We start from the raw sequence: 12,682 nt of genomic DNA, 5'->3' as shown, positions 1-12,682 counted from the left end.
GGTTAGACTCCTTCCTGCTGTCACTATGAGCTGTGGCACTAAATCTTCGAGTAGTACCATGAGAATTAGCAGTGGAGGTGGTGGCAGTGGTGGTGGAGGATGTAGCGGTGGAGGCGGTGGAGGGGGTAGCAGCAGTGGAGTACGTAAGTCTGGTGGATACTCCTCGGTGTCCACTAGAAAATACACCTCTTCTGGAGGAAGCGGAGGCTTTTCTGGGAGAAGCTTTGGTGGAGGTGCTTCCAGGAACAGCTATGGAGGGGGCTTTAGCAGTGGCAGTTGTGGAAGGATTAGCCGCAGCAGCTATGGTGGGAGAATGAGCGGTGGTGGTTATGGAGGAGGAATGAGCTGTGGAAGCATGGGAGGAGGATTTGGATCAGGTGGGGGTGGTTTTGGGGGAATGGGAGGTGGTTACGGATCTGGCCTCGGTGGAGGTTGTTTTGGAGGTGGTGGACATAGCGGAGGTGGATTTAGTGGCTTCGGGGGTAGTGGTGGCTTTGGTGGTGGCAGCTTTGGTAGTGGTGGTGGCTTTGGTGGTGGTGGTAGCTATGGTGGAGGTAGTTTTGGTGGCATGGGGTTTGGTGAAGATGCCGGCTTGCTCTCCACAAATGAAAAGCTGACCATGCAAAACCTTAATGATCGCCTGGCTACATACTTGGATAAAGTGCGACGCTTGGAGGATGAAAATAGTCAACTTGAACAACTGATCAGGGAGTGGTATAAAAATCAAGGTCCCACTTCTACCAGGGACTACAGCCAATATTACAGAACAATTGAAGAACTGCAGAACCAGGTATGACGTAATTTGACTAACTTTGAACCAATTCTCATTAGAACAGCACTCGCTTCCTGCAGCACAAGATCCCCATTTGGGGCGATATATTCCCTAGCCAGGAAACGGGCTGTGGTGGTGACAAACATTGACCACCAGTTTTTCTCTGCTGCGGGTGATACGCGTACTCCGGCACACTTAGTTTTGGCGCAGGTAGCATCGTTTGGCGCAATGGCAGATGATTACTAGTGCGCTCGTTATGGGGCCCGGCCAGTGCTCCCTTCAGCACTGTGCTCTTGCTTGGTAGCTCCTCACTCCCTTGACAGGGAGGTATAATTCTTGCTTGCCTGTGGTGTGCTCCCAGTGGCTGCACTAATTGCACCTCTTTGTGAAGGACGAGCCAACATGTGCATTTTGTCTAATTCTAACCCTCAGCCATTTCATAGTCCTGTATCTCCTCCATGAATATGGTTGTTGCCAAATGTAATGGTAATTGTTTTCCCACTGTTTTTGGAATATGAGGAGTTTATTTAGTTATTCTCCATTTTTAATGGATATTTGTAAACCACAATTGAGAGCAAAGGCACTTTCTTTTAACCGGCAGCAATAAACTCTTCTCTCTATACATAGCTCCTGCTGCACTAGTCAGGCGTGACATTACCAGAAAGATATGCTGAAATGTGATTCTACACAGTATTTCTTCCCTCTATCTGTGCGTCAGACCGAAAAGACAACTACCCAAATAACATCCGTCCTCTCCCTTTCAGATTGTTGGTGCAAATGTGGACCTTAACAAGATCCTTCTGGACATTGACAACACCAGAATGACTGTGGATGACTTCAGACTGAAGTGAGTCTTTCCCTCCCTGTCTCATTCCACCTTGCCTCCCCTTGCCCCCCAGGAGTTCATATTGCCAGGTAACCGTTGTAGATGCTGGAGCCTCTTGGCTCCGATGACAGAATATAGAATTGTTGGGAAGAGCATTCTGAGAATGGTTTCGTGTTAGTCTTTCATTATGGCTTTTCTCCAGACGAGTTATTGAAGAAGTTATTTAAAGGACTGCATTCTAAGTTTCTCCATGCTTGTATGTAGATTTATAAGTATAATCCTCATCATACAGATCTCACAGAGAGACATTCTACTGAAATCAAACAAACCTATTGGAGATGGAAAGAGAATTAGGTCTTTCTTTTAAGAATTGAGCAATGAGATTAAAGATCAAAACTGTACCGATGGGAACTGTTCATAATCAAGATAATAAACAAAGAGATCTGGCAGCATTTTTACTATCTTTTTTTTGTCTGTTGTTTAGATATGAAACGGAATATACTCTCCACCAGAGTGTGGCAAGTGACATTAATGGATTACGTCCACTTTTGGATCAACTGACTCTAGCCAGATCTGACTTGGAGACACAGTTTGAATCCCTTAAAGAGGAACTGATCTATCTTAAGAAGAACCATGAAGAGGTAAGTTTCTCCACACTTTAAAATAATAACTAATGAAAACTCAACACTCAGAGAATCTCCTGTGGATTTCTTCTGCTAGCAGTAATGAGATTTTGGCTGCTGGCCTTGATCAAGCAAAGTGCCACAATCTGGCTTTGATTTCCAGGAGCAGGCAGCACCCACAGCTGCCCACAGCTGATGCAGTCAGACACCGGGGCAACATGTGGGAAGACGAGATCAGGGAAGTGAATGGCTTTTCGTACAAAATGCAAGGTTGTTGCTGAACTCAGGGAAGGAAAAATGAATAGAATATAGGGAGGAGTCAAAAGAAAATATTTATACTATCTGCAATGATATTTCCCATTGAGAAGAAAAATACATAAAAGGATTTTCACATTCCCGATGACCCTGAGGAGAAGCTGTCAGGGTCAATGAGTATGCGGTGCCTGGCTATTGTTCACTGTAAAGTTCGCCTTAGGAAGGGCAGATGAGGTCCCCTCTGCAGGAGTGATACGGCTGTGTGAGGACTTCTGTCCCTCTCTTTTCCTTTATTTGATACTCTGACATTTCTCCTTACCTTCACCCTTTGAGAACCTGGTGGGTTTTGGTTTATTTTTCAGGAAATGAAAGGACTGCAAACACAATCCAGTGGTGATGTCAATGTGGAGGTCAATGCTACTCCTGGCATTAATTTGATGGAAAAATTAAATGAAATGCGTAGTGAATACGAACGCCTTATTGAGAACAACCGGAGAGAGGTGGAAAGCTGGTATGAAACCAAGGTAAAGCACAGGGGTTTTTCAGTTACTAAAGCTTTCACAAAGAACTGGAGTTATTTACATCCAGCAGAGGAAAGGCAACTTATCATGTATTATTTAAAGGACATTAACTTTAAATGGCTTTAAGCAGTTTATTGTAACAGGTCAGTTCTGAAGTATTAAGGTTACGTGGTAAAGCCTGTGGAAACTCTGTGTTCCAGCAGCAAGGTGAATTACACCGAGTGGCATGTGGGAAACACACACAGTCAGGCTGCATTACATCTTTCTTCATTCTTATGAATTGCTTTCTCAATGCTTTTATGAAAACCCCACAATGTTTCCTTATTATCAAAAATGCCTCAATTTCATATGTGAATTTTTCAGATGGAAGAAGTTAATCAACAAGTCCACTCAAGTGGCCAGGAGATACAATCAAGCAACCAACAGATCTCTGAGCTGAGACGTGAATATCAGAGCCTGGAAATTGAGCTGCAGTCCCAAATCAGCATGGTAAGGACAGGTATTTGCTTCTGCTTCACCTGTGACACAGGCTGTATGTGCCACTAGAACGAAAGAATAGTCACAGCTAGTAAGCACTCCATCAGTAGAGAATGGGAGACTGGATTACTTATCTTCAAAGATACGCTTTTTCCTGGTTTGTGAAGATATCCAATTTGCCCACAAAAATGAGTTAAACTTGCTACATCCCCACAAACACTGTATTTTGTTTTCCATTTGCAGGTAGACTCTTTGCAATCCAACTTGGAAGACACAGAACGTCGCTATAACATGCAGCTGCAGCAGATCCAGGGCATGATCGGCCCCTTGGAGGAGGAGCTGGCCAGCATCCGCTGCGAGATGGAGAGCCAGAACGAAGAGGACAAGATGCTCCTGGGCATCAAGACCCGCCTGGAGCAGGAGATTGCGCAGTACCGGGCACTGCTTGAGGAAGGGCAGCAAGACCTTGTGTATGTAAACTGCCAAGAGAACCCAGCTTCGTGCGAAACCCGGGGCTGCTAGATTAGTCACAGAGACAGGAACTTAACAGTCTGGATTTGCAAAACAGATTTTGTACTGAAATGAGGGTAATTCAGCTATCTTGACCGATAGTCTCCCAAGTTTGAGGTACCACACATTTCTTGGCAAACCTGTTCAGAATATCTAAGCAGAATGTGGGAAAAGCAAAACCTCTAGCATTCAAGCTGAAACTGAAAGAGAGGATGATTTTTGGCACCGCATTAGTTGTCTTGCTGATCTGTGCTAGGTTCTAAAAAGGAGAAGAACAGACAAGAGAAGTGTGGGATTCTGTGCAGTAGCTGTAGACAGATTTCCTTCTGAGATCAAAAATGCATTTGATTAACTTCTTTTCTCTTTCTTTCTCTCTCTTTGCAGAATCCCAGCCGGAGGAATGGGAGGAGGAATGGGAGGAAGCATGGGAGGAGGTAGAATAGGAGGAGGTGGCTATTCTTCTGGAGGAGGAAGAGGAGGAAGTGGTAGCATGAGCGGTGGATATGGAGGTGGCAGCATTTCCTCTGGTGGAATGGGAGGAGGAATGGGAGGAGGAAGTGGCGGAGGAGGAATGGGAGGAGGAAGTGGAGGAATAGGAGGGGGAAGCAGCGGTGGATGCAGCAGTATTGTTGGAGGAGGAGGAGGAGGAGGAGGAGGAAGGATCTCGGGAGGCGTCAGCAGTTCCCACTCCTACTCTTCATCTTCCCAGTCTCAGTCCTGCAGGACCGGTGGTGAAAGCCAAGGTGAGAATTGTATGGTCACACTGTTCTCTCAGTCCCATCCTTACTAACACACTCTTCCAGCAGTAAACAGTAACAAGGATAAACTAAAATTTCTGGAAAGTGTTAAGATTTACTTCTATTATTTTTTTTTTTCCTATTTGTGTGCAAAGTATCAACTCTGCTTCAGAAACACACATTCAATTTCTATTTGCAACATCAGCTAATCATGCAGTTAAAACCCAGCTGTTTTTCTCCATCTCTCTCATTCTTTGCAGAACCTCATAAATCCCACTGCTTTTGCACCCTGCTTTCGGAGTGCTTATGGTCACCTAACACATGACCAAGCTTCTTTTCTGTCTGGTAAATACTGGTGCCTCAGAGATTCCGTGCCAGTACTGAAGAAATTAATGCTTGCTTTATTTCTAACCAGGGTATGGAAGAAAATCTTTTGACTAAGAATATACATTGAGGATCCTACAGTGCAAGACCTTTCAAACAGGACTTGGCCCAAATCCTCTACATTCCCCATGCTCCTGAGGATAGACAGATGCTCTTCACGGTTCCTCAACGTTGCTGATGCCAGCTATCCCAAACGGCCCATCAGAGCGCCTCCGATGGGCCACCTGCCCACCTGCCATGCGTGCTATGCACTTCTTCTGCCTGGAATGCTTTGTGGCTTCCATCATTGGCACTTGAGCTACTTGCTTTACAGATTCAACCTGTTTGTTACTTAGGTTGTTCTGTATCAGGAAAATGTCGCTAATAAAACTTCATTTCTGTCTGATGCAACCAGAATCCCATGTGTAACTTTTCTGCCGTTCTATAGGTGTAAACACTTAAAATGAAAATACAAAGTCATGCCAATGCATGCCTCCAGGTAGAAAAGCTGATGATACATCACAGTAGCTGATAATGAAATTCAGAGTTAAAGCGCAATTTCTGAGCATTCGGGGCAGATCATAATCTTCCTGGAGCCTCCTGGGCTGTGCCTTTGTTTTTTCATACCATGCCAGACACTCTTGTGAAGCTGAGCTCTAAGACTCAATAGCAGTTGACTATCAGCCCAGAACAGTGCGCAGCATCTCAGCACTATATGAAAGCTAATAAAGTTGGCATCAAATGAGTGCCCCCCCAGGCCTGACACAAAGAAACATGAACGGTTACAGAACCATGACTGTAAAATGAATGTTTCAGATTGTGATTCACAAAACGATTGTTGGTTTCCAACACTCATTGGTTTTCCAACACTCATTGTTGTTTTCCAACACTCATTGGTTTAAAGGGAAACGGACAAACTTGTGATGTGGTTTTGAACAGACAAGAAGGTAAAAGCAAATACAATGTACAGGATGCTTACAAAGTTCTCCTCCATCAAATGTTAATACTAACAGCAATATTTGCTTTCTACTGGTGAGAAATGAAGCACATGTGAAACTACCTGGCATGTTTACTTTTGGACATAGGAGGATCTGTACTGGGAGGAAAATTAACATTAACTCTTTCAGCCACATCCAGCTGCTACTTAAAAGCATTCCTGACTACAGTTTGCAACCAATTTGATTGCTTGGCTGCTGCCACAGCTCGGCGCAACTCAACAAACAAATGATCAGAAAGAGCTCCCTTGTTATTCGCTATCTTTTGGGAGTTGCATTTGCTTCTGTCCAGCTTTCTCATATGCCTTTTTCTAGTCAGTATTTCAAAGAAATTATAGTATAGCTTTCTCCATTGATTGGGACAACTTTTTCCATGAAGACAAAGAGTAGCTTGTTTCATTGCAGCCCACCCCCATGGGTAAAACCTGTTTCCAGAGTTGAAAAAACCACCAACTTTGCCTTCTGGAGACTAACAAATTCAGAGATCAAAGGACATTAAATGTATTGTCGTAGGCCCTTCAAAGCAGTCTCTTATGCACGCTTGAGGAATCTCCGGAATTTCTGCATGGTATTTTGGAGAGAGGGCTGGCAAAGTAGGCAGATCGCAAACCACAGCTGTATTAATTTCAGTGAGGTTAGCATCTGAGTTCCTCGGACTCACTTGGAATTCTTAGTCCATTGTACAAGTGCCACCTAGACACCACAGAACAGACACCAGCTCTAGGCTGTGCGGCTGCACGGACAGCCAGCAGCGGAGAGCCAGGACAGGCACATAAAGAGCAGTGCCCGCCCAGCACACCAGTGCCCTGTAGCCCCCCGAGGCAGGTTCCGCTCCCAGCGCTGTTCGCAGAAGGCTCAGCCCCAACCCCGGCTGAGCCGGCACCTCTGCCATGAAGCCAAGTTTTACAAAAAGGCAGAGTGCAGGCAGAGGGCGGGCCGAGCTGCACAGGGTACCCCGGGCCAAGGGGGGCTCAATTCCCCTGAGGCGGCCCAAGCGAGGGACATCCTTCCCACGGACGTGAACCTGCGGGCTGAGGGCTGGTGCGGGGCTGTGTGCTCAGGGGGTGGCCTCTAGTGGTGAACAACGAGCCTGAGCAGACGCGGTTTGTGAGGAAGAGGAGTGAACACCACCAACTGAGGGCAAAACGTGTCGACGCACAAGAGTGTGGATCAAGAGAACAGATGCCAAGCGAATTTCCAGAAACACAGGTCACAACACCAGGCAAACCTTCTCAACAGTCGGAAACCGTTCAGGGAAATAGAAATACCTGACCTCCACCAAACAGCAGTCGGTATCTGTTGCATTGCACTCGCATGAACCCGGTTGCAGACTTGTTAAACAGACTTTGTGCTACACAAATACTTCCCGTGACACACAACAGGCAGGATGAGACTCTAGTAATGCCGATTTCTTTTTCTTTGTTTTAGGTACTTGGACTGCACACATCATCTAGAAAGAGATGTGATGTCCGTAGTAAATGGCATGTGGATTATTTCAAAGTAATGAACAGAGCCCTCTAGAGGGTACTATCTTCTTACCTCCTGCACCTCATATGGAACAACTGCCTTCACAGATGTCATTCTACACTTTAAATTAAACTTTAAAGAGTATTTATTTTCCTGTCTCGTAATAACCTTGCTGCCCAACAGGCACTAAGGGCTACACACCATATAATGAAGTTCACAAAGGGTTAAAATAGGCAGAATGGAGACAGCACCTAGGAAGAGGCCCAGTTTGAGGGAATGAAGGATTTTCAGGAGAAGGTCACTGGTGTGGCTAAGGAAATGAAAAGAGAGTATACAGGGAATAAGGAATCTCAGTGTGTCTTGAACAAAGACTGGGGAAAGCCCTGTGGATCTAGACAGCGAGAATGTTTGGATGAATGGAACACAGCTGCAGTCTTCCACAGAGAACTATGAAATCCGGGGATATGTCCCCCTCAGGGCTGTGGCCACAGAGATGATTCGATATACAGAACATCAAAATGAAGAACATCATTAATTCCACTGTATCAGTCTAGGGCACATAGATAACCTGGGCTGTATTTTGAGTGCTGTAACTTTGGTGACCCTGTGTTAAAAATAACACGATAGAGCTGGAAAAGATTCCAGGAATGGTGGAAAACATATAGAAAAAACTTGTGCACATGCACTTGACAGTATCCTAGAAGGTTTCCGCCTCAGAAGGAGGCACATCATGAGCACGGATACGACAGCACTCGCTCTAGACACAGCAGTATGCAAAATCACGACTGACATGAAGGTGTTTCTAATTAAAGTTAGTTGACAAGAAGTTGATAAGTCATAATTTTGTAGATTTTTTTCATGATTGAGTTTCACTTTAAGTTCAAAAATTTGCTTCTCTCTTAAGGAGTATTTCCCATATATTGAAATCCCTTTCCTTCTGCAGTCAGAGCTACCACCTCTAGGTCCTTTGGAAGTCACTGGCAGTACCTACAAGGACGTGCCTTCAGGCAGCTGAAGTCAAGCACTGCGATTCGGCACTTCAAGTTTCCATCTCATTGCATATTAAGTCACTACAGTCTAAGCACTTCTACAGGTAGCAGATAACATTCTAGTGGGAACAGTTCACACCCCTCGCCTCCCAATCCAACAATATTTTGTTGACAAGCCTTTCTGTATCATTCTTATGATAAAAGAAGAAAATTACATATATGGTTATACAAAAGGCTGTTGTAAAATCATAAACCTATTGAAAAAAACGAGCCCGGGAGACACTACGAGAATATGGCTTCATGCAGGGTGAAGCTGTAGTATTTTCAAGTTGTCCGTCAGTTCTCAGAGGCACGGTGGCAGCAGGTTCGCTGCGGGAGACAGGCAGGTAGGAGGCTGCTTCCCCGGGTGTTTGAGAAGCTGAGTGGCAGCAGCTGCTCGCCAAGAGCACAGCCCAGGTGAGAGCTGCTTCTGCTCAGGACTTCAGCCACAGATCCTTTTACATCCACGGGACACACACAGGCACGCTGTCTTCAGCTTCAAACACTCCTACTCCCTCCTCTGATGCGCACCTTCATGTGTAAGGTGACTCAACCCCTTCTCACTCTTCTTTTGCTAATTTGAATGAGTTTATTTCTTCTTCTGTAATATGTAATCTCTTCCTAAAATGCTTCTAGGTTGAATTCATCCTCCCTCACTGTGGATAAGCTGATTTCGAGGTGGTAATTCACAGCAGGTTCCACCAGCAACTTGTGCTTCCTTTGCACTAGCCAGATGACTCTTCTGTAGGAGTTCGAGTGCCAATACTTAATGCACAGCTGAAACCCCAGAATTAGCTTCTCTTCAAGGCTCTTCTCGGTTTCACAGAAGCTTGATTAGTAAAGATAGAAAAAGCAACTCACTGAACATCCCACACTGCATAGGCAGTGGAAAAAACCACACAAGTGTTTCTTACTCTGTGTTTTGTGTTGCAAGATATTCTCTCACCGTTGGCAAACACAGTTCACTGTAATGAGTTCAGATAATTGTTATATTTTTTTCAGACCTAATCTTCAGCACTGTATCTTTTCATCAAACTTATTTTTTACTGCATTATCTAATTCAAGGACATATTCTGATAAACAACTATTTTCAATATGATTATGAAAATATGAAACATCAAACATTTCTCAGTTTCTTCTGAGTCTATTTAAACAAGCTAAAATAAAATTAATAGCTGTTTGACAGGCAAAGATTTAATATATTTTCCCTTGCAAAATACTACTTTTGCAGCTGTCACACAGTTTCTTCAACAAGAGAAATCACTGAAATCACCATCCTGCATTTCAGAAAGAGTTAAATACCAGCTGAACGTTCCTCAATATAAGCAGTGACAATAAAGTAAAAAATTCAGTGTGAAGTTCTCTTCTATAACAGACATGGGAATACAGTTTTTAAAATTAATAATTTATTTCAGTAAAGTATATTTCTAAATAGCTAATGTAAATTTCAAATAAATTAATGAGTCCCTTGGCGGCTGCTGGTCTTACAAATCATTGTCTGTGATCACAGGAGGAATACAAAAGCTGAAATGCTGAATTTCACCACACAGAAGACAGAAGGAGACAGACAAGCAAGGCAGAGCCTTCATTAACTCCAATTTCTAGCGATATATTGCCAGATTAATAGAGTCTATGAGATATTATATTATCCAACAAAATATCCAACAAAGAGCCACCCACATAAAATTATAGTGCAAGCTATGTGTGAATCAACACAGACATACTTGAACAGAATGGTAATGCATTATACTTACCTCAGAAAAATTCCCTTAGCACATCACTTTTGGCATGAGCACTAAGGCTGGCAACCGCCATGGGAAGCTGCACGGCCTCCCAGGTGACACCCACCCAACAGGGTATAAATAGCCACCAGCGAGGACAGAAGGCTGCAGTCTGATTTTCTGTTTCACGCTGTGCTACGGGCTTTGCATTTGGGGCTGGATATCTGATTACTCCAACCATGAGCTGCAGCATCAAGAGAACATCCAGCACCTCTTACAGGAGCGGTGGAGGTGGAGGTGGCTGTGGTGGCGGTAGTGGCAGGAGTTCCTCCGTCTCCTGCAGGCGATATGCCTCCTCTGTGACAGGCGGTGGCAGCTATGGCGGTGGAGTTGAGGCTTTTGTGGAGGCTTTGGTGGAGGCCCTGGTGGTGGCTTTGGTGGAGGCTTTGGTGCCGGGGGGGACATCCTTCTGAGCGGCAATGAGAAGGTCACCATGCAGAACCTCAATGACCGCCTGGCTACGTACCTGGACAAAGTGCGAAGGCTGGAGGAAGAAAATGCTCAGCTCGAGCACCACATCCGGGAGTGGTACAGGAAACAAGCTCCCAGTGTTTCAAAGGACTACACCTCCTACTACCAGACCATCGAACAACTCCAAAATCAGGTAGGATCGCCCCGACTAACGTGGCTCCATCTCCCACATGCCGTTCCCCCTTGTAAGGACATCCTCCTTCCCTCTGGCCCTGGCTCTGACGGGGTGGGCGGGAGCTGCTGGACGGGAGTTGCTGGTGGTACCGCAGGCAGAAACCCGCTGAGCCGCGCCTCCCACCTCCTGGGTAAGCAAACCCCCCACCACCCCACAAGCGAAAGGGATGTGCTCTGGGGGCACAGCCCGTGGCTTCAAAGGAGTGTTCCACCAGGCCCAAACACGCTGGTGCACGTAACTGAAATCCCACGTTGTACAGGTGGCTCCAACCCAGGCATGGGTGGTTTCCAGTCCTTCCCAGTTCAGCGGGATGGAGTGCCAAGCCAAAGCACCTGGACTGCAAGATCAGGACTCCCTTTGTCTCTGCACACTCCTACATGTACCAGATGGAAGGACCACGGCCTTCCCTCACAATCAGCTTTTTTATAATAAGACGAATCACAGCATCAGGGACAGACTACGCTTCCTTATACACCCAGAGAGCAGAAACCCATAGGCGTTGGTGATCTCCCAGCATAAATGTTCTTCTCTGCTTTCCCTCATCAATATAGTCTTTCACCAGAATCTTTGAGAAGCCAAAATCTTGCACACACCACTTCTTGTGTCATGGCAGTTCCACAGCTTCCTGTGGCCCCTGCATTACTGCAGGAAACAAGCCTAAGACCCACAACAGCGCCCTAACGAAGCCTTGGGCTCTTCCTTCTTCTTGTCCTGGATGTCTTGAACACAGAAAGACTCCTCTCCAACTTCTCCTTTTCTAGATTATTTCTGCCACTGTGGACAATAACAGACTGCTTCTGGACATCGATAACAGCAAGATGACTGCTGATGACTTCCGAATGAAGTGAGTACCTCTCCATGAACCTTACATGTCTTTCAAGTCCATCTTATAATCTCAGGAGATGAGGCAGCACTGGCCCACGTGGTGCTACTGAGTCTTCATGTTTTATTGGGATATTGACCTTGGATAGATGTGTGCTATTGACGGTCATAATCTCATTTCTCCATTTCTCTGTCCATCTTGTCTGTGGTACAGGTATGAGAATGAGCTGGTCATCCGTCAGACTGTGGAGGCTGATATTAATGGCTTGAGAAATCTCCTGGATGACCTGACTCTGGTTAGATCTTCACTGGAATCTGAGCTAGAGTCCTTGAAGGATGAGCTGATTGCTCTTAAGAGGAACCATGAGGAGGTACGATCCAATGATAAATGGCGTGGCCAAGACAGTCCTGGGATTCTTCAGGGTGCCCAAAGTTACAGATCAAGTCCATTCAGCCTTATGTCATGTGACTGTCAGTCCTTTGAACCTTGACGCTGCTTCGCCCACTGTCCCCAACACAAGAACTGACCTGTGCTCTTTGTTTCTCTCTTTGGACTCTCTGCAGGAAATGAGACAGCTGCAGTCTCAAACTGGTGGTGACGTGAGCGTGGAGGTCAATGCTGCCCCCGGCGAAGACCTGACAAAGATCCTGAACGACCTGAGAAACGAATACGAGCAGATCATCGAGAAGAACCGCAGAGAGGTTGAGCAGTGGTATGAAGTCAAGGTACGCAGTCACGCACACAGTGGAGCCTCCTTCTGTGGGAAAACGCAGACCCCCTGGGACTGGGCATGCAGCGCCTTTGGCTAAAAGGGGGGGCTGCTCACCGGCACCTCACGTGCACAGCTGGGGGATGGGA

General features: G+C 45.7%; 2 protein-coding genes across 2 annotated transcripts in view; both read left to right on the top strand.

Annotated features, from left to right (window-relative positions):
• The first annotated feature begins 25 nt into the window (after positions 1–25).
• Positions 26–5,162, top strand: LOC104290065 (keratin, type I cytoskeletal 10-like). The gene is made up of 8 exons (XM_009889113.1): positions 26–790; positions 1,537–1,619; positions 2,083–2,239; positions 2,839–3,000; positions 3,361–3,486; positions 3,718–3,944; positions 4,369–4,727; positions 5,137–5,162. Exons 1-8 carry the CDS (start codon positions 26–28, stop codon positions 5,160–5,162), a joined length of 1,905 nt encoding a protein of 634 aa, XP_009887415.1.
• Positions 5,163–10,534: 5,372 nt separating this feature from the next.
• LOC104290074 (keratin, type I cytoskeletal 15-like) overlaps positions 10,535–12,682 on the top strand; it is a 3,548-nt gene continuing 1,400 nt past the window's right edge. The window contains 5 exon segments of the mRNA XM_009889122.1: positions 10,535–10,693; positions 10,696–10,959; positions 11,763–11,845; positions 12,038–12,194; positions 12,388–12,556. Of these exon segments, the coding sequence (XP_009887424.1) occupies positions 10,535–10,693; positions 10,696–10,959; positions 11,763–11,845; positions 12,038–12,194; positions 12,388–12,556 (832 nt within the window).

Source organism: Charadrius vociferus, unplaced genomic scaffold (genome assembly GCF_000708025.1).
Source record: "Charadrius vociferus isolate BGI_N301 unplaced genomic scaffold, ASM70802v2 scaffold1677, whole genome shotgun sequence".
NCBI classification, from domain to species: Eukaryota; Metazoa; Chordata; class Aves; order Charadriiformes; family Charadriidae; genus Charadrius; species Charadrius vociferus.
This window is presented reverse-complemented; position numbering and strand designations above follow the sequence as displayed.

Excerpts from the sequence above, each read along its gene's own strand:
- LOC104290065 (XM_009889113.1), top strand. The coding sequence starts at position 26 with ATGAGCTGTGGCACTAAATCTTCGAGTAGTACCATGAGAATTAGCAGT. Across the intron at positions 1,620-2,082 it reads GTGGATGACTTCAGACTGAA|ATATGAAACGGAATATACTC; the intron begins GTGAGTCTTTCC and ends TCTGTTGTTTAG. Across the intron at positions 3,001-3,360 it reads AAAGCTGGTATGAAACCAAG|ATGGAAGAAGTTAATCAACA; the intron begins GTAAAGCACAGG and ends TGAATTTTTCAG.